We start from the raw sequence: 26596 nt of genomic DNA, 5'->3' as shown, positions 1-26596 counted from the left end.
GATTGGCTATCGGTTATCAGCTTCTTTTGGTGGCATCAATATTGGATATCAGTACATGTCAAAAACCCATATCGGCACACATCTACTCTTCGCAGTCAATCTTCGTGTGCCACACTAACTTACAGCTGTATAAGCCATCGCAGTTTAGCTTGCTACTGTAGTTGTAGCCTTGTACAGTTTATAAAGTGATAGATAATACATGGAAAACATCCTTTTAGCCATTAGCTGGTGTTTACCTATACACGATTGTACTATAACGGACACACCCATTTGCAATTGATCGATTGCGTCATTCAGTACTGCTGATATGCACTTTCCAAATGCTTATAAACTTATTAAATAGGATTAGAAAGATAAAACTTAAGAAGGATGTGCATAAATACAAAAAACCTGTAACTTGTATAGCTAACACTGAAGCTTCAAATGTTCGAACATTTTATTAGAAAATATTCAAAGATAAATTTCAATATTCATCCCAGCCCTAATCTCAATCTCCAGTAACACTAAGAGGTGTGGTTGTAGTGCCTTGTTTTCTACAGCTAAAACAATTGGTATAATTGCAGCTACTGTGTTCTGATTTTTGTAGTGAACCAATTAGCTACATCATTACGGTGACAAATAACTGATTAGGGGCAGCCGTACAAACTTAATTGGACAGCATATTTGTGGTAATGCACGAACAAAAGTGGAAATCCATAGACCACAACGAAGCATCTCAGTGGACTAACAGAACAAGCTCTGTCAGACCGCCCAGTAACTTTTACTTCACTGGTGAACAGCGCCAGTTGCTATCATATGATCACTATTGTATGAAGTAATCCTGACCAAACATGGGGCCAAGCACATTTAAAAGTACTTTAGTAAAGTACAAGTACTTTTGAGTTTGCGAAGTACAAGTACTCCAACTGAAATCACGAGAGTGCCTAAATAAAGTACAAGTACATACAGGAAGTACTAAAGTAAAGTACAAGTACAGTACATTTTGCCATAGTAAAATTTATGTAGCCGTGCATACAGTTTTATATTTTATATTCACAGAACTATTACGCTGCATACTAATCGTTTTAAAGTCTACTACGCTCAGGTTTAAATTCCTTTCCTGCTATGCTAAATACGTAACTGCTTAATTGGAGTAAATGATACAAGTACTATTTGCCACAATGGAAAGAGAAGGATGGTGTTTGACGTAGAAGGATACTAATGATGCCTAAATGGTGTCCTGATGTTGTAGTATCTAAATTAATATACACTTCTAAAGAAAGTGTCGATACAGAATTTCTGGGATACTTTTCTGACTTTTACACTATTCAACTGTTAAACAGTCAGTGCAGGCAAATCCTCCTGGGGGTAGAACTAGTACCCCATAGGTGGCTGTACCATGGTGACAGTGTAGGTTCTCAAATCTCCAACTGAAAATTGGTTTTGAAATATCATCAGATCTATAGTCACTCAGCCAATATCACAAGATCTACAGTATAAAGCTTATTATATCACCTAGCAACAAATACCTTTATGTCAACTATGTAAACAATGGTGGTGAGAAACATAAACTACATCCCAACTGTCAAACCAGAAAAGAAAATGAGCTGCAATCTTGTTAATCTGATCAGTAAATAACTGATGGCCAATTGTTATTTTCACCCCTGACTGAATGTTGCCCGTTGTATTGTATTTTTCCAAGATCTTGCAGTATACAAAGCGCCATGCACCAATAATACGCGTGCATCTGGCAAAGTGAGTCATTGCTGATTCAGTTTCACACATCATTATAATGCTGTCAGTATGATTAAATGAACAGTAGAAGACTACCACAAGTTATTGATGGTACAGTATTTGTATCTGTAATGTATGACCACGCGGTTTAATTCCCAATTTTGTAACTCGTATGCGTGTGCATTAGCGCATGGTACTTTGTACACTACAAGATCTTGGAAAGATACAGTATGAGATTCAGTTAACACCAGGTGACCATTGATGACACAGCAGATAAGTTCTTATCTACAGTGTAGCAATGTAAAAAATCTTGCTCAAGGAAGTAGTTGGGAATTAATGAGCATCAAACCTTAAACATAGCATTGGTGTTGTACCACTAGGATAGGCACCAGCCTGGCACACATACCAACACACACACACACACACACACACACACACACACACACACTACACTACACACACACACACACACACACACACACACACACTACACTACACACACACACACACACAAAACACCAACACACACTACCAGGGTCGCCCAGAGATAAGCTTGCTACTGAAACTGTGACTGCTCTATTAGAGTATTTGGATCTTGACTGCTCTATTAGAGTATATCAATCTTTTAAACAGTTATTCAAGGGGGTTCCCTAGGGGCCCCTTTCAAGTTGGGGCCCGAGTCAAAATTCCCCCCGTGGGTGGCCCTGCACACTACACAAACACACCACAGACTATATAACAGATGCTACAGACTACAGTACTCCACATATGTACAGTACATTAACACACGACCTATGCTCTATACCGCACACACACACCACACACATGTACACACAAGTTTTGTTTCAACAATTTAGGATATGCAGATTTGTTGTGGTAGTATGAACTTTAATTTATCACTAGAAGTAACTCCTTACAAGGTGTAGTTCATTGGCATACATGGGTGGATATAGGGAAAAATTATATTTGATAAATGTACAGAAACTATATATGTGACTGGATCTGAAAGAATCCCATATGTTCACGCAAGCCTAATTTTACAGTAGAATGCAATGGGTAGAATATTTAATGAAATCAAAAAAAAATATCCGTAAAATTTTTAAGTAGTTGTTTTACAATCAAGTAAAATGACAACACCAAAAACCTTGGTATCATTGTGATCCCCAACGTAAGAGGATTCCAAGATCTTTGTTTCATGTCAGTACTCCCAGGAGAAGGAAGATATGAGCATTTGCCTACCATGCATTGCATGAGCAGTTCACTACTGTTTTTTCCCCTCACGTTTTTGCCTTCGCCCTGGTGAGCCTGGAAGACAAAACTCACCCAGCAATGGATTTGCCTGTTCATGGAGAACTTGATGGTAAAAGTTGCATCTTGGTAGAGGACTGCGTTTGTACTGTAAGTTATGATTGATTTCCCTTTGGCCCCTATGTTAATAAAAAAAAGTGTTCTGTTAAATGCGAAAGCCAATGTATTGGCTTATGTTACAAGCATGTGTTCAAACGCACATATCTTGTAAACAAAATATCCTATGAATATACGGTTTGGACCACGCTACTCTGTGGTTAATGGGAAATACCCTAAGCTTTATCCGAACATTGTAGCACTATCAAGCATGAAGTAAGGGCAATATGCGTTTGAAAGAATTTTCGGCCATTTTTAAGATGATAATTGCTACGATACTACCTGTCATAAAGGAGAGACGGAATAAAGAAGGTTAGTAAAAGTTATATGATGTTGTAGATTTATCCTCCGTGAGTAGTTTAACACAAACCACGAAGGAATAGGTTGTTCCTACATGGAGTAACAGGAGCCCAAATTTATATGTCAAAATGCGTATTTTTCGTAAAATAACTTTCGTTTTTAAGAACCAAAGCCAATATTTAGGGGCCAAAGGGTTAATTAATTAAGTGCCTGTAGTTTATTTTCCGTATTGTCACTGTACAAATCGATTTATCTGCTGTTGCCACTTTGTAGTACCGCAACTTCAAAAGTTCATGGCTTCTAGAGCTGAAACTTCGGTTGACCATACCTTGGCTATCTAAATAAAATAAAATGGAATCTGATAAATGTACTAACATATGGGGTTCTAGCAGATCCGATCACATACATCACAGAGCTGTCTATCACAGCATAAACCACAAAGCCACCTATAACTTCAAAAGCAAAATTTAAGGCCCAGATCTTATAGACCCTGGCTGGCTACAGTACATTATAATGTACCACAGCCTAGATGTGGGAGCAGTACCGCCAGTTTCTTTAAAAACTCAAGCCAAATGATACAGCCACTACATGAACACATATCACAATAATACAGTCCTTCAGACTCTATGAGCTTTATATTGAGACGTTTAGAACACATTTTAGTCTAAAATACAAGTACAGTACAAGTGACATACACACATACCCCACAACTAAAACTTACTCATGGCTAACAGGTTAAATGTACTGAAAGTCACGTTGGTTGACTCCTCTGCTCTTAGTTGTACATCCAAATTCCTATTAATGCATACCATACACAATTTATCATAATAGTTTACAAGTAGTGTGTGTGTGCGTGTGTGTGTGTGTGTGCGTGTGTGTGTGTGTGTGTGTGTCTGTGTGTCTGTGTCTGTGTCTGTGTGTGTGTGTCTGTGTGTGTGACTCTGTGTGTGTGCGTGTGCGTGCATGTGTGTGTGGTATGCATACATACACGTGAGTATTTTGTGAGATGAGACAGTGTGGAACGTGCACATGATATGACTAACAGAACACTTGTACGATAATGATAAGGAAAAATCACAACTTACGCTTCACAATTTTCACAGGTGTACATGTGTAGGTGACTTTGTGAGATGAGTGTGGAGAACACACATGTACACAAACACACATACAGTACATACACAAAGATACACACAAACTAATACTATATCCTGTACATGTATACATTACCTGTCATTATCTCCACCAGTAAATTTCAGTGACACACTACACCAGTGTTATCAAAGATGAAACCATCAGTACCACAGGCTTTAGCCTTCTCACATGTCCCTAGTGGGATAGCATAAAAATAATAAAACCATATTATTATCCCATGACCACTTGTTACCATGACTACGGTGTGACTGACAACCATAATAAACAAGATCATTAAAGTGAATATCAATGTACAAAATATGGATACAATTATTTTATTACACACAATTACAAGGAATACAACACATTACAATACTATGGACTGTCATGTTTGTTTATACACAATAAAAACACATGTACATACATACACAAGCACATACAAACATACCAACTCCTACACAGCTATGTACTGTAGACAGCATAAGGCCATGATACAGTTGATACAACTTCTTCACCATTGCCTCTGTCTCCAGTCAACACAGAACAGTATCGTTGATATATGCTAAAATCAAAATGAGAAAAAGTAGTTACAGGTATAATAACTGTTTAGTAATTATTCCAATGTGATAGACATACAATTCACAAACAACAAATTGGGCTGTAGGGCAGTTCCACAAAGGATATACATATAATAGCACAACCAACTAGCCTACACACTAGTACAGTTAGTATAGATACAGGGGAAGGGGTTAGGCTGAGTAGCTGTAATGAATGTACACCGTATGCAGATTTTTTATTTACTTTTTTTTACTTACAGTAAATTCAAGTCCGTAAGATCAGGAGCCCATTAGCAGGCTCCTGGTGAGATAATTGTACCAGCTTTACTGTAGCTCATACATACATAGAAGTAATGTTGTTTAGTATCCAAACCACAACACTTGTAAACTGTACAATCAAACAAATCATTTGTCACATACACACATCATGATGGACATATACAAGTGACTGAGTATTCCATAATAGAGCCCAACAACAGAACATCTTCCCTAGCATAAAACATTTTATGATGTTGGCCATTTCTAATCCCTTACACTTCTGCCCATAACATTTACTTCAATATCCACTATACTGGTTACCTACCCTGAGAACTGTTTATTGTCACAACCCACAATCAAACTGTTAATGAACATCTTCAATTGGAGTAGTAGCAGTGCACTTTTAGATCTCACAAATACTAAACCCTGATCCATTTTGTTAGAAGTATCAGCAACTTCATCTGCCCCAGAAACTTGAACACAGTAAACTTTGTGTGTGTATGTGGTACTTCCTCTCAGTTGGTATCTAGTAATCCTGATTGTTGATCAGTCTCATTAGAACATCTTGTTTATAGAACTACACAATAGAAACACTTGTATACATTACATTTCATAACAAACTATTTGTCAATTAGGAAGTATAGCTCAATTGTATACATGATTAGGGCTCAGTAGAACATGTACATCAACAAGCTAATTGTGTTAAGCCAGTTGTCATCTTGAAATAACATTGTTGAGACAGTTTAGTGGATAATCAAGACAGTTTAGTGGATAATCAAGACAGTTTAGTGGATAATCAAGACAGTTTAGTGGATAATCAAGACAAATGATAGTGTGTCATGCAGCCAAGTACAGCTAGTGTGGATGGGCGAAATATGAGTGGGCATTTTACAGGAACCAAGAAAACGACATTTTCACACATCCATAGCTCGATAGTCCCCGAAAGGAAATTAACCAGTTTTGCTGTGAAAACTCCCTTAGGTGGGACACCTCCTTTACCAAAATTTAGTTGAAAGCAATCATTGAGATATGTACCTTTAAAGATTGTCTTCATATTTTTCTTCGTAATATTCTTACGTATTCTTTAAGCACATTTAGATAAACTGCAATTACTTGAGCATACTTTAAATATAGCTTCAAATTTGGAAGGCAGTAAGAGCATAATACAACATATTTACAGTCAAATTTTAAAATAGATCAAATAAAAACAAGGGAGTTATGCACAATTTTGAAAATTGCGATTTGTTTTCACACCCACAGGGTAATCTGCTTGACAGAATAACTTGAAAATCAGTCTGCACATGAAGTAACTATCGTAGTGCAAACCTTTCATGCTGAGAGTATTAGCTAAACAGATAAAAAGCAAAACCCAAACATGTGAAACAAGAGCGATTGATAGAACAGTCACTGAAACAGCCATATGAAGCTGAAACTTGGCCAGAGCATACAATTGGCTAAGTAGATTATAAATATTCAATAATAAAGAATTTGGAAAATGCGCCATTATGTCGGGTTTTCGCAGATCCGGTCACATATAGAGTAGCAGACAACAATTCATCACCACTTTGTTTTCATTGCAGGGAATGGATAGTTTAGAAAATGAAATACTTTTTTATCATTTATGGAGAATTATTTTCTGTTTAGAGCTATGTTTACATTACGGAAAAATGAAACCTTACATAATTTATCACCAGTTAGAAGTATGGTACCGCTCAAATGTAACGTCATCTCGCAAAAGTGCAAGCCATTAAAAAGACTTGCTAATTGAAGGGCATGGCACCCATATCACTCGCAAGTGTTCATTTGGGATGAAAACTCACAAACAAAGTGAGTGCCACGCCCTTTACTTAGCAAGTTTTTTAATCACTTGCACTCTTGCGAGACGACATTACACTTGAGCGGTACTGCAGCTCCTTAGCTTCTTGTTGCTGTAATGGCAGTGCTCTTAATCAGTGGATTAACGGTCAGTCGGGCAGCAGACTTTAGCATTACAAGCTGTCTCTTGGTTGCTAGGAGATTAAACATTCAAGCCACCCAAGAGATATATAATGCCAACCTCGCTGCTATACAGAAACTTCACAAAATCACTTTAATAGTGTTTCAGCACATACTGCCTACAAGTAGAGAACCTTACATCAGAAAATGCTGACTACAGGCAGTGTTACTGCAAAGTATAAACATGTCCAGACAAGTTTAGATTTGTCAGGACATTTTGTCCTGGCACTTAAGAATTCTTATTGGGACCACTGTAATGGGTGGATTCATACTGTATAGCACAGAAACTCTATAAGTTTTCTATCACAATATGAACATATATGCAGTGTAGTCCTTCAGATTCTATGAACTTTACACATTTAGAATGCATTATGACCATGTTAGCCTAAAATACAAATGACATACACACATACCACAATTCATGGCTAACACTATGGTCAAGAGAAGTAGACTGGCACAACATAATCAGCTTAATTTAAATTTCACTGGCAGGATTCAATGAGTGGATCATGTACACACACTATAAACATGTGATCAATAATGTGTAATAATTACATAACAAGTACTTACATAGTGATAGTATCCTAGGTTGTGTTTATGATTAAAGTCACGTTGGTTGACTCCTCTGGTCTTAGTTGTATATCCAACCTCCTATTAATGCACACCACACACAATTTATGATAATAGTTTGCAAGTAACTTAATGTGTTCATCCGTGTGTGCATGCATGCACAGCAGGGGCGGTGGAGACACCTTCATTTGGGGGGAGGGGTTTAGGGATCTAGCTTGGTGATGCCATGGCCTAGCGTAAGTGAAAGACCAAAAAAAGGCAACTGACAATAGCTGCCCTCCACAAACTATATCTCCTTATTTATAACTACATACATAGCTTGTTACACTGCTCCTATGGCTGCTCTATTAAGTATCTCGAATTATTGATGCTATTGAGCTAGGCTCTCAATGACAGCTATAGATAATTTTAGGGGGTCTAAGCCCCTCCATAATCTTTTTGACAGGGGCTATAGCCCCCCTCCCCTCCCCCTTCTCTGCTGCCCCTGGTGCACAGTGTATGTGTGAGTGCAGTGTGTGTATGTCATGTAAGATGAGAACATACATATGAACTATGAACTGACTAAGAGAACACTTATATGATAGTGATAGGTGTTGGGGGTTCTGACTGTATAGCAAGGTACGGAGGAGTTTCACCTCGTAATTAACAGATACTGCTAAACATTCATGTACATAGGTTCAGGTTCCAGGTTCAGGTTCACAGTTACATACATGTTACATGTACAACATTTCAAGTAGAGATGTCAATTTTCACAAGCTTACTACAACACAAACACATGTTAGTCACATGTTTTTCTTGTTGAAGTTATAATAGACACAGTCATTAAATGTGGTAAGCACAACTGAGCAACTTTATGAGAAGGATCATCATCATGTCACTTCTACCAGGTGTATGGAAACATTTTACAGTGAAGAGTCAATTATCCAAACTAATAAGGGGAAGGGATGTTTGTGTATTTGTACATAAAATCAAACAGTCATCCATAACAGTTTTCTTCAAATACTCTAATAGAACAATCATTTTGACATTCAGATCATCATGGTAAGAAGAACCTCTTCAATTTTATCCAGCCACCATGAAAAATACGGACAATTCGTGCACCTCAACTATCAATTACTGACTCGAAAGTGAAGTGGTTATTACCACCTATTTTCAGCCTGTTACACAGCATTACAAATGAACACACCTCTGCAATCAATCCAGTCATCACGGAAAACACGGACGATTAATGGGAAGCCATGCATTGCATTACCGTGAATCAACATCTTGGACCGTCAGCAAAATAAATGGGACACAAAGGAGGACAAAGGTAAGTCCATGATGTGTGCATTTTATGTACTGCGGTATGCCAAAAGGCACATCTAGGGACGAAGCAACATCAAACAGTGAAAACATCAAGCCTGAAGCCTTAGCTGTTATCAAGTTACGCTTGTCTGAAGGTATTAGGCAGGCAGGCAGTTAGTCAGTCAGTAGATAAAATTCCATTGAATACATTTTGTAAAAGAAATTGTGACAAGCATTTAGGGTCGTACTGAAGGCACTTTAGGGCTTGGTTATACCTAAACAAAGGCACCAGGATGGTATTGTGAAGCTTGAGATTTTTGGCCAGAATAACCCAAACCTCCATGATCCCTAATATACAGTACTACCGTACTGTTACATGATACATACTATCATCACAGTCCAGAAATGATGGGATGGAGAAGAGGAGATGGATAGTATAAAGTAAGAACACTACGTATATATACACAGTCACACACCAAAAAAGCAAAGACCTTGGTTACGGCTGATGTGGTCACATCTACCCAGTGAACCAACACTGGGACACCTGTGTACTATTCAGGTGCTAGGAGTCAGCACAGCCAAATCCTCCTGGGGAAGGACTAGGAGGCTTTGACATGTCTCACAGGTGAAACTGTGGGCACCTGAAGTCCCACCTGGACCTTCACCCACTATGTGAGAAATGAACAGTTGACATTTACTTACCCAGTTAATACAAGGTACTCATTGATGTCACAGCTAAGTGGGCTGCTTCCCTAGTTGACACCAGGCCACCAGGTCTCCATTAAACAGCTGAGTAGACTGGAGTAATGTCGCTCTAAGAAAAAAATAACACCAATTTGGCATAACTGGGTATCAAATCTTAATTATCAGGCTGTTGGCTTATGCACGCACGCACACACACGCACGCACGCACGCACCCACACACACACACACACACACACACTCTCTCTCTCTCTCTCTCACACGCACACACTCACACACACGTGCGTACACACACATCTGACACATTCCAGACATCTTACGCATTCCAGAGAAATTAGAGAATGCCTGACCATAACCATATTTGCCATTATCATAACAAAAGAAGCCTCAGCAAACTATTGTACTATATGTACAGGTGTGTGTATATATGGTGAACTATTTTATTTTATTTTACTAATAATTATTATTAGGAGAATAAACACCCAAGGGAGTGACCACAAATAAACCAATGCCAATCACTGTGTGCTGCAATGCAACATCATAGAATCAGCCAAAATTTCACTAGTGATGACAAATTATGAAAATGCATTGTATGACCCACTGAGTGAAAACCTGACTTGTCTGCATTTTCCTCAAACTTCATTTTATAACTTTTTTGTTGTATAGAGGGAAAAACCTATGGGCTTTTAAATTTCAGTCTAGAGTTTTCAGAGTTATAGCAATGGACAACAAGAAATTCAAAACAATCGATTTGTACATGTAGAGTGACTATATATGGAAAAACAACTACAGGTGCTTGTTTAATCAATCATAAGTCTTGAGTGTAACGGGCTACAGAGTTGGGACTTGTGTCATACTATTCACCATGAACTGGGGTATTCATCAAGGTGTAGTTTTTGGCCTACATAGAATCATACCTTTAAGCAAGAAACAGCAACGATAAAGTCCTGTTTTACTTCAACATAAACAAACACACATTTACTTTGTGATAGAGAAACAAAACAATGATATTCTTACTCTCCATGAAGAGGCAAATCTAGTAGTGTATTAGAGACATCAATTCGTGTCTTCCTTCACAATTTACTGGAGTGATTAACATGACTGGAGCAATGTGAGTAAAGTTTTTTGCTCAAGGAAACAACAACACCAATTTGGCATAACCAGTTATTGGTCCTGTAACCTTTCAAAAACACACACACACACACACAAACACACACAACACACACATACATACACAACACACACACACACAAACACATACCAATTCACAGTCTCCAGGAGGCTGCTAGACATTCAAAGGTCATGTCTCTGTCTCCACTCAGCAACAGACTCCACCCACAACAGTGTCACTACAAACAGAATGTAGGAGTAAATTTTTGTAATACTACACATAAACACATGTACAGTATATTTTATTTCAATCATCATATTTCTTTGTTCAGTCACCACCATTATTTACTTCTCTGTATAATCAGAAGTATGCACACATGATTAGTTGAAACCAGGTAAGTGTTTAGTAGAAATGGGACAATATTGCCAATAATCGATGCATAGGTTGAGCATGCGTAGAAGTATTTACGAAAGCTGAATGAAGAAAATGGCATCCAATGTTAGTCATGTTAGTCAAGAACAAGAGTGGAAAGATTCCACTTATTGTCACAAGAGGCAACTTAGGGAGCTCTATTACTGTGAGCTGTAGTCCAGAGGTTAATGATAATACACAGAAACTGAGCTACCATATTCTATGTACATGACTGTACAACAACAATGGTATAACTGTTGTAGTAAAGTAACCTCTACATGGTACCTGAAATCAAGAACTTCATTAATTCCAAAACCTACGTTTCTCTACTTCCAATAATGGCTACATGTCTACAGCAATACAAACAGTTTATCATGCTGTTCACTGCCATTACTGGTTTAGTTACTCAACAACAATACGTTTTGAGCTTTTTTCCCTTTTATCAGTCTATATGGTTGAGACTGGGTGTTATGTTGACTGTTGTGTGAGTGACTGGTAATACACAAACAGTAGCTGCCAATTACCATCAATTCAATGACAGGTAAGATCAAAGCGACATCTAAAGGTCATGATATACAGAGATCTTCTTCACCATTACCTCTGTGTCCACTTGGCAACAAGCTCCTCAACACATTACAGTTACAAATGACCCTCATGATCACAAAGCAGGTACTACAGAAGATGACAACTAGAGGAGGTGAATTTACTGCACACACTATTATTGACCTAATACAAAAGAAGCAAAACAAGGAAGTTCTGGTCAGCATGAGAGATTATGGGTAGACAATATGGCACCACTCTATGAAACACTCACTAAGACTCTATACACGAGATTAAGCTTCTAAGAAGGAAGAGTGCTGCTACAACTTCAATTGAAAGTAAGTAAAATAACACAAACATGGTTCTCAACATGATCCGTTCACGCACACAGTGGAATCCTCTGTTATAAGACTTCTGTTGTATAAGGAACTGTTGGCAAAGAGAACCTTAGAGTTGGCGATCTGTAAGATATGGTTTATTAATACAAAAGATATGCACAAGGACTCAGTAAGCATGACCATATATTTTTAGCTCTGTGTGTGCATGCGTGCATGAGTTTGTGTGCATTAGGGTTGGGCGATATTGGTATTTTCTACTTGCAATTATTACACTGAGGTGATCTTGCGACAATTGCGAGTATTTCCATGTCCACTATAAGGTACTATGTGTCATAAATAAGACATTATTGTGGGCCTACAGTATTCAACTCTGATATGTAATGGTAGCACAAGTTGCTGTCAGACCTTCAGTATTTCTAGGTACAGCTCTCTAATGTTTGTGTCAGTCCTGTAGTCACTGCAAAGCACTAATAACACAATTTCTCTCTTAGCAATTATTCAGAAAATGCATTAATATTGCATAAATGGTATTCCAGTATTTTCAAAAAAGCTACGGTACTCAGTATTGCACATCATAATATTGCATACAGACGATAATATTGAACCCTAGTGTGTGTGTGTGTGTGTGTGTGTGTGTGTGTGTGTGTGTGTGTGTGTGCGTGTGCGTGTGTGTGCGTATGCAGGCGGTATTGCTGGATGCTATTTTCATCTATCACCTTACATAATTAAACCCCAATGCAAATGCACACGCTCCCCCCCCCCCCCCACACACACACACACACACACAGCAACAACAAGACTGGAATGGAAAGAGCCCAGTATACAGTATTTCAAGTTTTACAGGACTCACACGCAATGAAGTTACTGCATCAATCAAAAAGAAGCTGTTTGTCAACCATGCCACACTGAAACAGTTTACACTGACAATACAACCAATTTATGAACACATATTTAGAGCAACAACACCCTGTCAAGCATAACCTCCTACTGTCACAAGCAGCGATGGAGGATAAGAATAGAAAAAAAAATACTCTGAATAGCCAACAACTGAAGTTATTGTTGAGCAACTACGTTAACCCTTTAAGCAGTAACAGCACGTTAAATAGTGCTATTGGTAACTGTATTGCTATAGACATGACGCCATTATTGGCAATAGAGAACAAGGAGGGTTTTAGAATTAATGAAGGTGGTATAGCCTATATGGTAGCTCAGTTTCTGTGTATTACCACTGACCCCTGTACTACAGCTCACAAGCTCACTTTGGTCTCACCTGTCATGAAATTACTTGCATTATAGTCACTCACACAACAGTCAACATTGGTGAGAAATCCCTTAACAATGGGTTGGGCCTTCTAAACTTCCCCTGTATGGGCCACACCATACAACTAGCCATAATAAAGGTTTTGATATTGGGCCAGTGAAGACAGCATGTTAAGTAACATAGTGAGCCATTGTCATCACTCATCTAAAACCTCTTATTCATTGAAACTTCCGTAGCTAGGCAGTTATCATTACTAATCATTTGTGCATTACTGGCTAAAGGAAGTTTCATAGCTGAAGGGTGATCTACGAAATGTACGAAATTTTCTATCTCAGATAATTTGCAGCTCATCAATTTGGTAAGCAGAACAAACACACAGTACAAGTCACACAACAACAAGATATGGAGCTACCACAACTTTGTATCATTTGTGATATATTACCTATAATATGTTGACTCTACACATGTACATTCTGCCTGCAAATACAAAACAATAAATATGACCCGGTGCGCGTTTACAAGAATCGTCACAATGAAATACACTCGGAAAAACACTAACGGCTAACATATTCCATGCATACATACACACGAATAGTATACTAACTTTATTAACATACGGTCTAGGGGGATTGGTGGACGTTATCAAGCAAAGAGCAACAAAGTAAGCGCCTTGGAAGTATTGTCTTGTTTGTCTTGCGCGCCTTCCCCTAATTATTAGCGCACTTAAAAGTACACGCCCGGTGGAGATGGCGCAGCTCGAGGGTGCAGCTATCTTAACTACCTTGGTGGTTGTCGTGTTTACAAAGCAGATTGACGTGTTGCCGTGTCTCAACCAGTTGACAAAGAGGCGAAAGTGAGATATACCTACAGCTGTGTGTATAGCTACTAATAGAGTAGTTTGTCACTGACATACCATGCTACAGCTCCCAGCTACTGCAATTGAAGCAAGTAATATAGATGACTTTAAGGGATTGTAGACTATTTTTGTATTAACCCAGCTATAGACTAAAATGTTGTATGCTTTGTGCTTAGCTATATATGTGTTCTTGTGTGTATCTGTGCTTTATAGCTACTCCCTAATGGAGGCCTGCACAGAATCAATAATAAATAAATAAATAAATAAATACAGATACTAAGGTGTACCCATCATGTGACTATACTCAGAGCAGGGCACCCATCATGAATATTTAAGGATACTTTATACTCGGACACCATCACAGCCAATTTTATATTATAAAACACTTGTAGCTAGCTAATGCGGCATTTGAACAATATTTAGCTAGTTGCAGACCGGCTAAACCCTTGAATTAGCTACTAAAACTCCGAGTGTAGCTACCAAGCTTGTTATCTTTCAAAGTGGCACAGAATTTGACTAAGACAAGAAAAATCCTTTCTGCCCCAGTGCTCACCGTTCATTTTCGGCTGGAGTTGTTAACTCAGGACATCACAGCATCACTGCCAACAATTTGCTAATTGCTATACTACACTGTACTTCTCTAGTTACAGTAAACTGACTCGGGTGGCCAGCACAGCAGTAATACATTTTTATAACTTCCAGATTACATCTCAGGAAGATGTAATGTAAATTCAGGTGTAGATTAGTATTCATTTAACAACCATGCATGTTGTAGCTAAGCATTAATTAATTTTTGTGTGTGAATTCACCAAATTGCCATATTTTGGCATGTGTTTTAAAAATGTCAGCCTTAAATGAAAGTATTCCGGACTGGTGTACTTTGCTTTGCACACCTGCACCACATCATTGCACACTTCTCCTAGTGCCTTGAATTGGTCCACTATTATAAATCCTAAATCTGTCCCCTAAAATATAAAAGACTCAATCTCAAACCTATAATATTATAAGCTAGTCAGCCAACCCCTTGATTTATTTCTGGATCAGTGCCTGTTGTTGTAATGTTTACTGTGTAATGTCAATAGAGTTGCAAAAAGCTAGTAAAAGAATTGCAGTTTAGTTCTATAGTATAAATACCAATAGCCAAACAGCCTTATTATTTGCACATATTGATCATCAGGTCAGCTAGTAAAAACTGTTTCCTTGTACTACCAATCATGACACACCAACATAATCCTTGATATACTGTATATACAGCAATTAAGAGAGCACATAGAATGGGGCATTGTTACAACATTGGAGAAGGGTGAAATATACTGGTTATATTGTATCCCATAGGTATTAGCAATATTTTAGCCATTTATTTAGACAAGCATACAGTTTGTTTTACTAAGAATTACTAATAGTGGGAAGGGTCCTTTCTATTATCAACTCTTGGTTTACTGTACAATGTACATACTACTGTATATCTCTTGAAGTTAACTTTTATAGAGACATGATTTCTTAACACAGGTGGCCACTATAAGACAGGTTCCACCTTATAATTATAATAATATCAAATATCTAACTCAGCATCTCACAATTATGTTGGAAATACATAATATGTGCTATGTATTATAAGTATTATATTACATGATGTGAGTGGGTAGGAGAAAATAGGGATACATTTTGCTCTTATAAATGGTTACAACTTTGAAATAGTATACGCTATGGACTTTCTTTATATGGTAGTCATGTGCTTTTCAGAGCAAAAGCATTAATTTGAAACTGAGATTGTGGATTTTAAACCATGTACATTTAGGTGAGATAGATGAAAAACTGACCATTTTGAAGCATTAATTGGAAGTAAAGATGAAATCTGAGGTGGCTCCCTATCAAAAAGTAACCTTTATGATGCCGGCATACAAACTATTTGGTAAGTTTCATGCTTTTATCCAAAAAGTGGTCTTATAGAACCCTAGCTATATAGCATCATGACTCCTATAAGAGTATTGAGTGTTCTATTAGTGCCAAATGTTTTCACTATATACCAACAAGGATTTAAAGTGTGTACAGTATATGCCACAATTATTCTACCTATTATATTATAGCATTGTGTTTAACGTGCTTCAATTCAAGTGCACAGTTTGTGTTGTCCTGTTTCTGGTTTGTTTCTGTTAAGTCTGCATACTAGTCTGTGCTTGTATGGGGCTGCACAAAGTGGAGAAGCAGACTTGGTATGATTGCCGGGGCGGATATAGGGGAGGGGCTATGGGGACAATATGCTGAAGATTATAATGAACATTTTTGTCTTAGCATAGTTATAATGATCACAGACACTAACCATCTTTTCAAGGCATTAAGCTTATCCAACAAGGGCTTGGGTCACTGGGATCAGCGTTGGAGGTACACCAGATCGAGATACTCTAATAGAGCTGTCACCTAACTACTCTAATAGAACATTCAGTAGATACATAATAGTTGGTTCTGCTATGGAATTTATCCCTATCTGTCTGCATGTGTCTTTACATACAATAAAGTGCATTGGTCTATTTAAAGGACTTTATTAATAACTGATTCATCTACTGGTGCAGTCATTACATATGGCAATATATGCCACTGAAATGTTATCAGATTCAATCTCGTATCATTCAAATTTTAATTACATTATTATTCTAACATGCACCTGTTGTTGTGCAATTGTGAGAAGGTGTTGGGAGTCTGAACCTACCCAAACCTTTTGGTTTACAAGTGCTGCAGAGCTATGCTTAATCTAAAGGGCAGTATACAAAATATTTGTATGCAAATTTGTATGTGGAAATGTCTCCAAATTGCAGTATTTTAGCATCTCCTTTTCAAACATTTCCTGGGAAGATGCCCCCGACCCCCCTAGTTCCAGCATGCTTTGCATGAGAGATTACTACCTTGAGTTAGCCCCCCTCCACCACCTTTTGTAAATCCTAAATCTGCCCCTGCAATGATGGAACTTACTTTGTGTGCTTCTGTACATGTACTCTAATCTGTAGGTTCTTGTAGTCTCTTTACTGTAGTATTATTGTTTCAAAAAGGTTAGTTTTTCACTGAGATGTGAGGATTTGTCTGACATGTTCAGTGATACTGTATGTGTACTACGTATGTACTAGAATGTTTGGCAAAAGAAAACTTGGCACATCTCAACCATGGCGATAATTTTATACAATTAGTAAAATCATTGTCAACTTATATTGTGGAATTTGTTAATGTGGGAATGTGGACACCTATACATGTTACAAAGTCGCCTATACATCTTGATAATTTGCTCAGTTGTGAGATGTTCCACTATAAGCAATAGCCAACAGGTAACATATTTGGCTTATGCCCTGTGGTGAAAATAGAGCACTTCAATAGTGCTACTTGAACACAAGTATCCCTCTTTCATATTTTAACTGTTGCAACAACGCAGTGCAAACAGTGGTAAACTGTACTATCTCATACTCAGAGTTTATATGGCCCTCCTATAGGCCTGTGTCAGCATGATAAAAAGCATAATAGGCTGGAGTGCTACTGCATGCCAACATAATACTAGCATAATTATTAGGTAGATATTTCAGCTTAGTTCCATGAAAATAGATCAACACTATTCCCTATAGCTAATAGAGCAGTCAATGGAAACTGCATATTGTAATAGAGATACTGTACGTATCCTTAGATCAATACTGTGTAATAGAACAGTCACTTTGTAGTGAAATACTCTAATAGAGCATTCACTGATTGAAATGTTCCCTCCCTACAATCCATTCACATACTATAAAGCATAAAATTAATATTCAATTTGATGTTCAACCAAACCAACTTAGTGGTGGTATCAAGATGGAGGGAGTGGATCACAATAGGAATGCACCTACTAACTACTTGTCCCCATTCCTCAAACCAAACAAATATACAATATGTGACCAGGCCTAGGTCTGAAAAAAACCTGGCTAATGGCCTTTTCAAGTATTCATATTTTAATGTGTCTTTAAGGAATCTGCTTAAAGCTTCTCTGACCAACCAAAGGCTATCAGACTGGTCTTGTAACACATTTTGTACAAGATTGAGATCTAAATCAGTCAAATACTCTAATAGAACAGTCATCACAAACAATTACAGAGAATCTTCCACTGGTACCGAGGTGCTTTCCATTTGCCAAAAAGATATCTAGACAGCTAAGTGTGTCCATGATATGGTGCTGTAGATGTTTAATGGACACCACTCAGAGAACATAATTTGCTGTAAAAAAAATCAGTATTTTACTTATAAAATGCCTAAAGCTTCTGGGGTTCCACCGATACATACCTACTACATTGGGGAACTCTCTGTTTTCAAACCTCTGGTCTGCCCCACAGAGTGGTGTATTCATTTTGATGTAATGATGTATGTCTAAATAGCTACCACCGTTTCATTTCCCATGCCATGTAAACCCCACTCTTTAGACTGGTCCACCTCCCCTATGTCACTGTCTGGTTGACAACATTAAATTGTACACATTATTATAGCTAGTCTATAACTATATGTGCTAAGAATCTTAGTTATGATAATTAATTGTCAGTAGCTGGTTATCTGACTTATTTGTTGAACATGTGTGAATGTAAGTTACATGCTGATAGCTGTTACTAAGAGAAAGGTATATATCTACTAGCTAGCTTGCTTCTCATATGTGCTACTAATTATTTCCTGCCAACTGCTAGTTAATTCATACCTGGATCAATATTACGTTCCTCAACTGAGGACTAGCTTCTTATGTGTATCATTATTCAATAATGATGTTTCATCTCTCTGTAGGCACTAATCCAGAAATAAAACTAGGTGGGTGGTCACATGAATATTACAGTATAATTTCAGCTTGTAATTATCAGGTAAACAGCCATACAAATTACTGTATACATTGTGTAATATTTCCTAAACAATTTCCAAATCCAGGTGCATGCCTACAGTGGCTGATCCAGGGGGGGATTGGGTGCTAAGCCACCCGCCATGCATATTACTAATTTTATTAAGTGAAAAACAGTATGCAGTATGTGCACAGATGTTACACAGAGCTCAAAATTACATCCTGTTATCCATGATTTTCCGTTCCAAGAGCCACAATGACTGACCAAATTAAAAATGATCTGACATTATGACTTACCAAAATAAACATTTAAAAATACACTGTGTGTGTAAAGTATCACTCTGCCTATATGCTGGGTAAGTCAACTTTGCTGTAAACTTGTTTTATCACACATATATATCTACTTGCAAACATGTCTCTGACAACAACATGTAGAGCTATCCTGTATGCTATATTAATGGTTGAAATTCCTGTTATTGTCATTTCATGTTGCAGCAACTGACAGTGAACTGCTAAAGTAGTGCTCTTTGTTTTGGTGAAAATTACATAACAAAACATAGCAAGTATCCTGGAACTAAACATGTCACCAGACCTACATAAAATAGGCATGTGAGCACAAACTACATGCCATCACATAACAGGTTATATCTCAATACTAAAATAAAACATCTTCATTCTGTAACATGTATGAGACAGCCAATAACTTGTGTAATAAATGTTGAAAATTGTGTGGCTATAGCACAATGACATAAAACGTTATGAGTCATTAAAATGTGAAAAATAGTAGACAAGTTTGAGTGCCCACATGCTCTATTTTCACAGGCCCAGTCTATATACACCCTGTAATCTTGCATTAGCAAAAAACCGATCGCATACCTCTGAATTATGCATACTATATGTACATGTATATGTAAGACTATTAAATGTTCTACATACCTGAAATGTAGAACATTTCTGAAGACTATTAAATGTTCTACATACCTGAAATGTTCTACATTGTTCTACATACCTGAAACTGTTTGTAAGTAGACTACCTATACCATTACACCAATATGATGTCCATTTATCACCGAATAATTGCCTGGGGGTGTAGCCTTGGTCAAGTTCTAAGCTGTTTTCTGTGCTCAGTCGTTTCATTGCATACATGCTTACATGTTAAGCTATTTATTTTAAATTATTAAAATTATGTTTGCTTATGTCATGGTAATGATGCCCACAGTCATAAAATTTATTGGGGGTGTGGCTTATTATTAAACACAAAAGGTTTATTATCAAGCACAAAAAGGTGCATTGTGTGTGGCAGAAGCAGTGCATCAAATCGCATTAAATTTGGTCAGTTTATACAATGGTGTTTCTTCATGACACACGTCACTTTTTGTGTTGAAGCATGATTACTGACCAGAGATATAAATTTTAAAAATACATACTTAAAAAGTACGATTTTGCTAAATCCTCCAAGATGACTAATGCTATTATTTCCAAACTGAGATCATATGTGGCCAACACCTTTTCAGTCAGTAAGTTAAGTCACTAAGTCTAAGTCCTTGTAGGTTCGGTAATCCTAAGGCTGCAGCACATGTTGCTGTAGACCTTCAGTGCTGGTCACTGTAAAGCATTAATACAATACAATACAATACAACAAAGCTTAAAATTGTTTGAAGTGAAAAGGACCAAAAATATAAGCGTGTCCTAATTGCTGACACACTATTAATACTTGCGTGTTCTGGTATATCATGGTGCCATTGTTGAAAAGCCTCAATTTTTTTGTCAGAACTGTTCAGACAATGAAGGAAATTTATCCTATAAAAACTTATAGTTGTTGATTATTCCGTTATGTAGTTAAGTAACATAACATAGTTGACGAAAGCAAAATTTCAAACATGCAAATAGCTGGATCCAAATCAGCTATGAATCTGAGCTCTCTTTATGAAATAGAACTATGTGTGGTAGAGCCATGCAGCGATTTTCATATACCACAGCATAACAGTATTGTTTCTTTTAAGAATGTTTGTAATAGAACTTATGCAATTGTGTCAGAGTTATATAAGAATTTCAAACTTCCATATGTCATTCTTTGATCTGGTATTATGAAGCTTCTGCAGAGACATTTTTGTGTTATGTTGTATGCTCTTTGGATGGTATTGTAAATTAAAAAATTAATGTTTAACCTATTTAAATTATTAACAATTTTATTTATTTAGCATGAGATCTCCTCCGGATTGATGTCTACAGCTTCGGCGCTCTGTGCCAGTAGTTCAGAGAGACATATCCTATGTCACCCTTGCATCTCTCAGGGTCAGCAGTCGAGAGTTTGTTCAGCCAATACAAGCACAAAGCTGGGGCAAGTTAGACTCTGCTATTTTTTTTCCACTGAGAGCATGTAGCACACTAGTCAAACAATGTGTTAAGGACCATCACAATGGAAAGGGATACAGATACAACACTTTAAGTACAGTTCAATAAGAATTGTCATGTAAAACCATGCTTACTGTAATTTTAACAAAATATGTATTATTGTCCACTATTATTGACAAATTTACTCTCTAATCTTGTATGTTGAGCTTATAGTATCGGTCGTAAGTTAGCATCTGCTGTAGATGCCACATATGTTTCAAAAGCATGGGGAGGAAGAGTGTTGGATAAATACATTACTGAACATTGTGGCACACTGGATGATTTGATGCCAGGAGATCTTGTTCTTGCAGACAGGGGATTTGCTATCCAAGATAGTGTTGGGTTTCGTTGTGCTGAGGTAAAAACACCACCGTTTACAAGAGGGAAGAAATATCTTAGCAGATGTGAAATAGACTGGTCTCGTTAAATATCACATGTGTGCATTCATGTAGAACAAGTAATAGGGTTGTCAAAGCAGAGATACAAAAATATCAACTTCCAATATCTTTACTCAAGAGTTCAGACTCCTGCACCATTGATGATGTCATCACCACATGCGCTGCCTTGACAAATTTAAGTGACTCGGTAGTACCATTCGATTAGGTACATTCAACCTTTTGACTAGTTATTATTATGTATAGTACAATTCATGCACATGATTTATTTCACATTTTGATTAAACTCATAAAGGTATACTTATCATGTAACGTTTTATTAAAGTTTAAACATACACTAATCAGTCAGTATTATTTCTTTTTGGTGCAACGAAATTTCCGTTTGGTTCTACTTACTAATATCACAACAAAGATTGATTCTAGTTGGGTGTTTTTCAGGTTTAGGTGAGAACACTGCATGGTTGATAAGCCCTAATGAAGTTTTGTATCATCAGACATGCAAGGGATCACTCAAAGACACTATGCTCACATCAAGATGTACACTCTATCGAATTAACTATTATAGATATTGATAAAGTTGTAATATTTTTGTTATTTCTTTAAGTATACATATACAACTATAGACAAATAGATAAATACTGTGGTATACAGTGATAATGATAGATACAATGACAATATAGATGTTTGATTACAAGATAGGATAATGGCATGAAATGATGATACAGTGATAATGATATATATAATGACAATGATAGATGGTAAATGATAGATAACTAACAGATAAATAACAACAGCATATAGAGTTTAGTTTTCAGATGAACTACTCTGGTTGTCGATGGGAATGTACCTTCTGGCTGCCGATATAAGTCCATCCATGCCATTCAATCTGATGGCTTCGAAATCTCTATCTCTGCACAGAGGGCAGCTTGCTCCTTGAGTAGATGTCAATTGCTGGACACATGGTTGGCATCCTATAATCGAATGGCAACAAGTTGACATGAAAACAGGTGGCTGTATGGGTACAGCCTGACAAATACAGCATCGTAGTAAACCCCTCAACTCATCCCTTACAGGACTGGGGACAGTATTCTCAATAAGCTGCTTTATATCTCTTTTCATTTCTGACATTTTTGTTTTGAACTCATTTTGAAAGAGCTTCATCCTTTTAGCTGGAGCTCGAGGGGCTACGTCCCTTTCATCACCATCGCTGTCGCTATCCGTGTTTGCCAGGCTCTGAAAATCTTCCTCCTTTACAGCATACACCTTACGCTTTGGAGCTCTCCAAAAAGGCAATCCTGTAATGGCATAAATTTCTATACAAAAAAAACTATAACTATTAAAGCAGTTGCTAAGCAGTTGCTACCTACGTAGCTAGCTAGTTTTGCACCTGGAATAAGCGACGAAGGTTCTCGACTGTGATCTGACGCAGAGCGACATCTGCATGCTGGTCTCCCCTCTCCAGTGTCACCTTGTCAGAGTGTTCCGCACGTATTGCCATCGTAGACAGGATTTGAAGACTTGACTGATACTCTGTTCACAGCTCGAGTCCTCTCTATTTATACCATGGAAGGCAGCCACTTTAGAAACCAAAACCAGACTTCGACTACAATAGACATTGCTATCACCTTTGTTGTTATCTGACAACAGCCTTTATGCAGGCTTTATAGCTATCCACTAGTAATTTTATATATTTTTTCAATTGGGAATAGCATGCCCGTGCGCATGCTAGGTAAAAAAATAATACATTACGTGATAACCCACGTGATAACCCACGTGATAACAGCCAGAAGCATATAAGCGCAGGAGGTGGGCGCTTATATCCTCTTGTAATGATTCATAACAGCGCTATACTTCCAATTACGTTAGAATCCGAAGTACGGTGAACAAATCAAGCCAGTACAATTGCAAGTGATACAGAATTTTGAAAAATAGCGGCAAAATTTCTTTGTAACCTGGAAAGAAAACTGTGGAACTTGAGACAGTATAGCTAAAGGAAGCTACATTAGCTGGACTAAAGGATAGTTATATGTAAAAGAAACTAATAAGGTACTATTTGCATTATATCTACCATGGGTTATGTTTGAATCGTATTACAGTTGTCTAGTATACAAGTTAAGTGTTTGGTACACATTATAGGATTATGATTAGCCAAAGTATAGTGGACACAAAGACAAAATACTAGAAACATGAAAAAAACTTACATATAAATTAGAAATAAAATGATTGGATTTATCAAACCAATAAGTGTAGATAAGTTGTGTTCAGCTGGGGGACATTAATGTTACGCAATAGGATATACAGTGAAACCTCTCCAAGAAGGGAATTTATTTTTTATGTCCTTTAAAACAAGGTGTGTACAAAGTTCTGTTTTGCCAGATCAGTGGAAGCGTTATCAGATCTCAAGTGGACCAATACAGCACATGCATCCAGCTTATCATGCTAGCTGGCATGGTATGCACATGGCTACAGAAAAATTAACAGTAAAAGCGATAATCCTTGGGTAGCATTGAGCTGGTATCCAGGATGCCTCATAAATCCCAACCTCTGGTTTTTTGCTTTGTGTTATAAAAGACAAGCAGACAATGGGCACACAATTACAATGGATACTTTTTATTTAAAAAATTGACAATTGTCTGATTGTCTTTTATGACCCTTTGCAATGGATGACCCATTTTTTTTATTATTAAAATTTTTTTGACGATACAGGCAAAGGTGTTCCCACTTGATTAGCAGTTACAGGGTATTACACTGCACATGGGCTGAGAGAGATCTGACAAACTGACCATACTGTGTACAAATAATCATACATTGACTAAGACAAGTGTCAAGATAACACATGGGCCGATACAGCACGTGAACTTCCAGCTTATCATGCTAGCTGGCATGGTATGCCCATGGCTACAGAAAAATTAACAGTAAAAGCGATAATCCTTGGGTAGCATTGAGCTGGTATCCAGGATGCCGTATAACTATTTCCCTGTGATTGTAATCTTATAATGGCTACATAACTTAGGTGTTTGAATGGATGTTTTTAAGTCTATTTATTCTACTATCATGTGCAGTGAAGGTTAAGGTAATATTGAAATCACACCATGAAACCTCACTTGGGTTGAAGTAGTTTGCAAATAGGGTGACGCATGAGGATTCCTTCTGTGTTCTGTCAGATATTCCTGCATATACAGCATAAGATACCATTCTTTCCCCTGGTCTACACGGAGTTGATCCCACATTCCATACTGGCATATGGTCTGTCTGGATAATAATAAATTCACACTTGAACATGTTATTTCATGTGTATGTATATCGTGAGTTGGTAGTATGTACATTAGTATTTAGCTATGTCTAATAATTATAATACCTGTACACTGTCTCGTATACAATGTAGTTGTTTTTAATGGGCATTGTACTAAATGCAACAGTTTTCCTGCTGAATCCGTCCACTGCACATACATGAGTTATTCCAAACATAACATTTTTTTCATTCTGGTCAATGTGCAATTTTTGACCAAAATAATCTGCCCTGTATATGCCAGGGTTTGTGAGCCGAGCAACTGATCCTCTTCTGGCTTGGGAATATTCAGGTGAGACGATCCTTAAAGAGTCACCTACTCTCCTCTCTCCGACTTTGATACCTTTGGATGCCAACACTCCAGTCAGTGTCCGACGTCCGTACACGGCGCCCACCTGGTATTACACACAATTGGTACTGAAATGTCAAAATGCTACATGTATTCAAGTATTTTATTATTGCTCTGTTTAAAATTTTATATTCATATATATTCATCACAGTGGCCCTAGTCGTCCATATACAATAGGCACGTTATCTGTACACCCTACACTTTGTGTATTAGTTATCTGTACACCCTACACTTTGTGTATTAGCTAATAGCCCAGTACCTAGTCTAGTCATAGTAAAGAGTTATGATTTTTATTTGATTCTATTTAATGTTTTCTTCTGCCAAGGTTGGACACTGGATGTCAAAATGGGCATGATAGAAATATCCAACATACACATTACCCTATCTGACAAAATCAGTGTTATGGCCAGTAAAATTGTTTTTGATGGACTTTTTTTGTGTGATTGAACTACAGTGTGCTACTCAAAATGATTAATAAAACAATAATTTCTTGTAATTATTGTATATCATTAATTATCCTATATCATTAAGATGTACGCCAGCATGTGAATTCTTGATTTATATGACTGGTATTGTCAGATAGGGTCACATGTTACCGCTGATCATGACCTCGCTGACAGTTGTAGTCACAACTTCATCCAGTTCAGTTGAAGTGAGCCTGCTGGTTTTATGTATGTTTCTTTCACGACAAAATCTGCAGAACAAATAACCAACTTTACAGTGTTATAAGCTGTAATTATAAACCAAGTACTAAAGATAATAGAAAAATGCGGTTAAAATTACGTCATAAATAAATAATGAAATAATTAAATAATGTTTGAGGAAACTACAAAGCCTAGCGCTTTGCACTAACCAGGAATATAATCCATGTTGAACGGCAACTCAGCCGTATAATAATTACGCCATTTCGTGC

The 26596-nt window shown here is 37.3% G+C and overlaps 1 protein-coding gene and 1 long non-coding RNA gene across 13 annotated transcripts in view; one reads left to right on the top strand and one right to left on the bottom strand.

Annotated features, from left to right (window-relative positions):
- LOC136254412 (N-alpha-acetyltransferase 50-like) overlaps positions 1 to 14289 on the bottom strand; it is an 854489-nt gene extending 840200 nt beyond the window's left edge. Inside the window, exons 1-8 of one of the 11 annotated variants that reach the window (XM_066047227.1) lie at positions 14180 to 14289; positions 11176 to 11263; positions 9915 to 10026; positions 7929 to 8009; positions 7772 to 7878; positions 5689 to 5940; positions 4997 to 5110; positions 4645 to 4743 (exon numbers count right to left, since the gene is read on the bottom strand). Coding sequence is in view for 1 of the 11 variants with exons in the window: in XM_066047283.1 (XP_065903355.1) it covers positions 4139 to 4142 (4 nt within the window). In the remaining 10 variants the exon portion in view is untranslated. Of the gene's footprint in view, positions 1 to 4138; positions 4213 to 4644; positions 4744 to 4996; positions 5111 to 5688; positions 5941 to 7771; positions 7879 to 7928; positions 8010 to 9914; positions 10027 to 10931; positions 11133 to 11175; positions 11264 to 14179 lie in introns of those variants that run through there. The other 10 variants (XM_066047241.1, XM_066047283.1, XM_066047234.1 and 7 more) reach the window with 10 other exon arrangements.
- Positions 1 to 26596, top strand: part of LOC136254613 (uncharacterized) — a 522347-nt gene that overhangs the window by 76143 nt on the left and 419608 nt on the right. The window lies entirely within an intron of this gene.

This window comes from Dysidea avara, chromosome 1 (genome assembly GCF_963678975.1).
Source record: "Dysidea avara chromosome 1, odDysAvar1.4, whole genome shotgun sequence".
Lineage (NCBI taxonomy): Eukaryota > Metazoa > Porifera > Demospongiae > Dictyoceratida > Dysideidae > Dysidea > Dysidea avara.
This window is presented reverse-complemented; position numbering and strand designations above follow the sequence as displayed.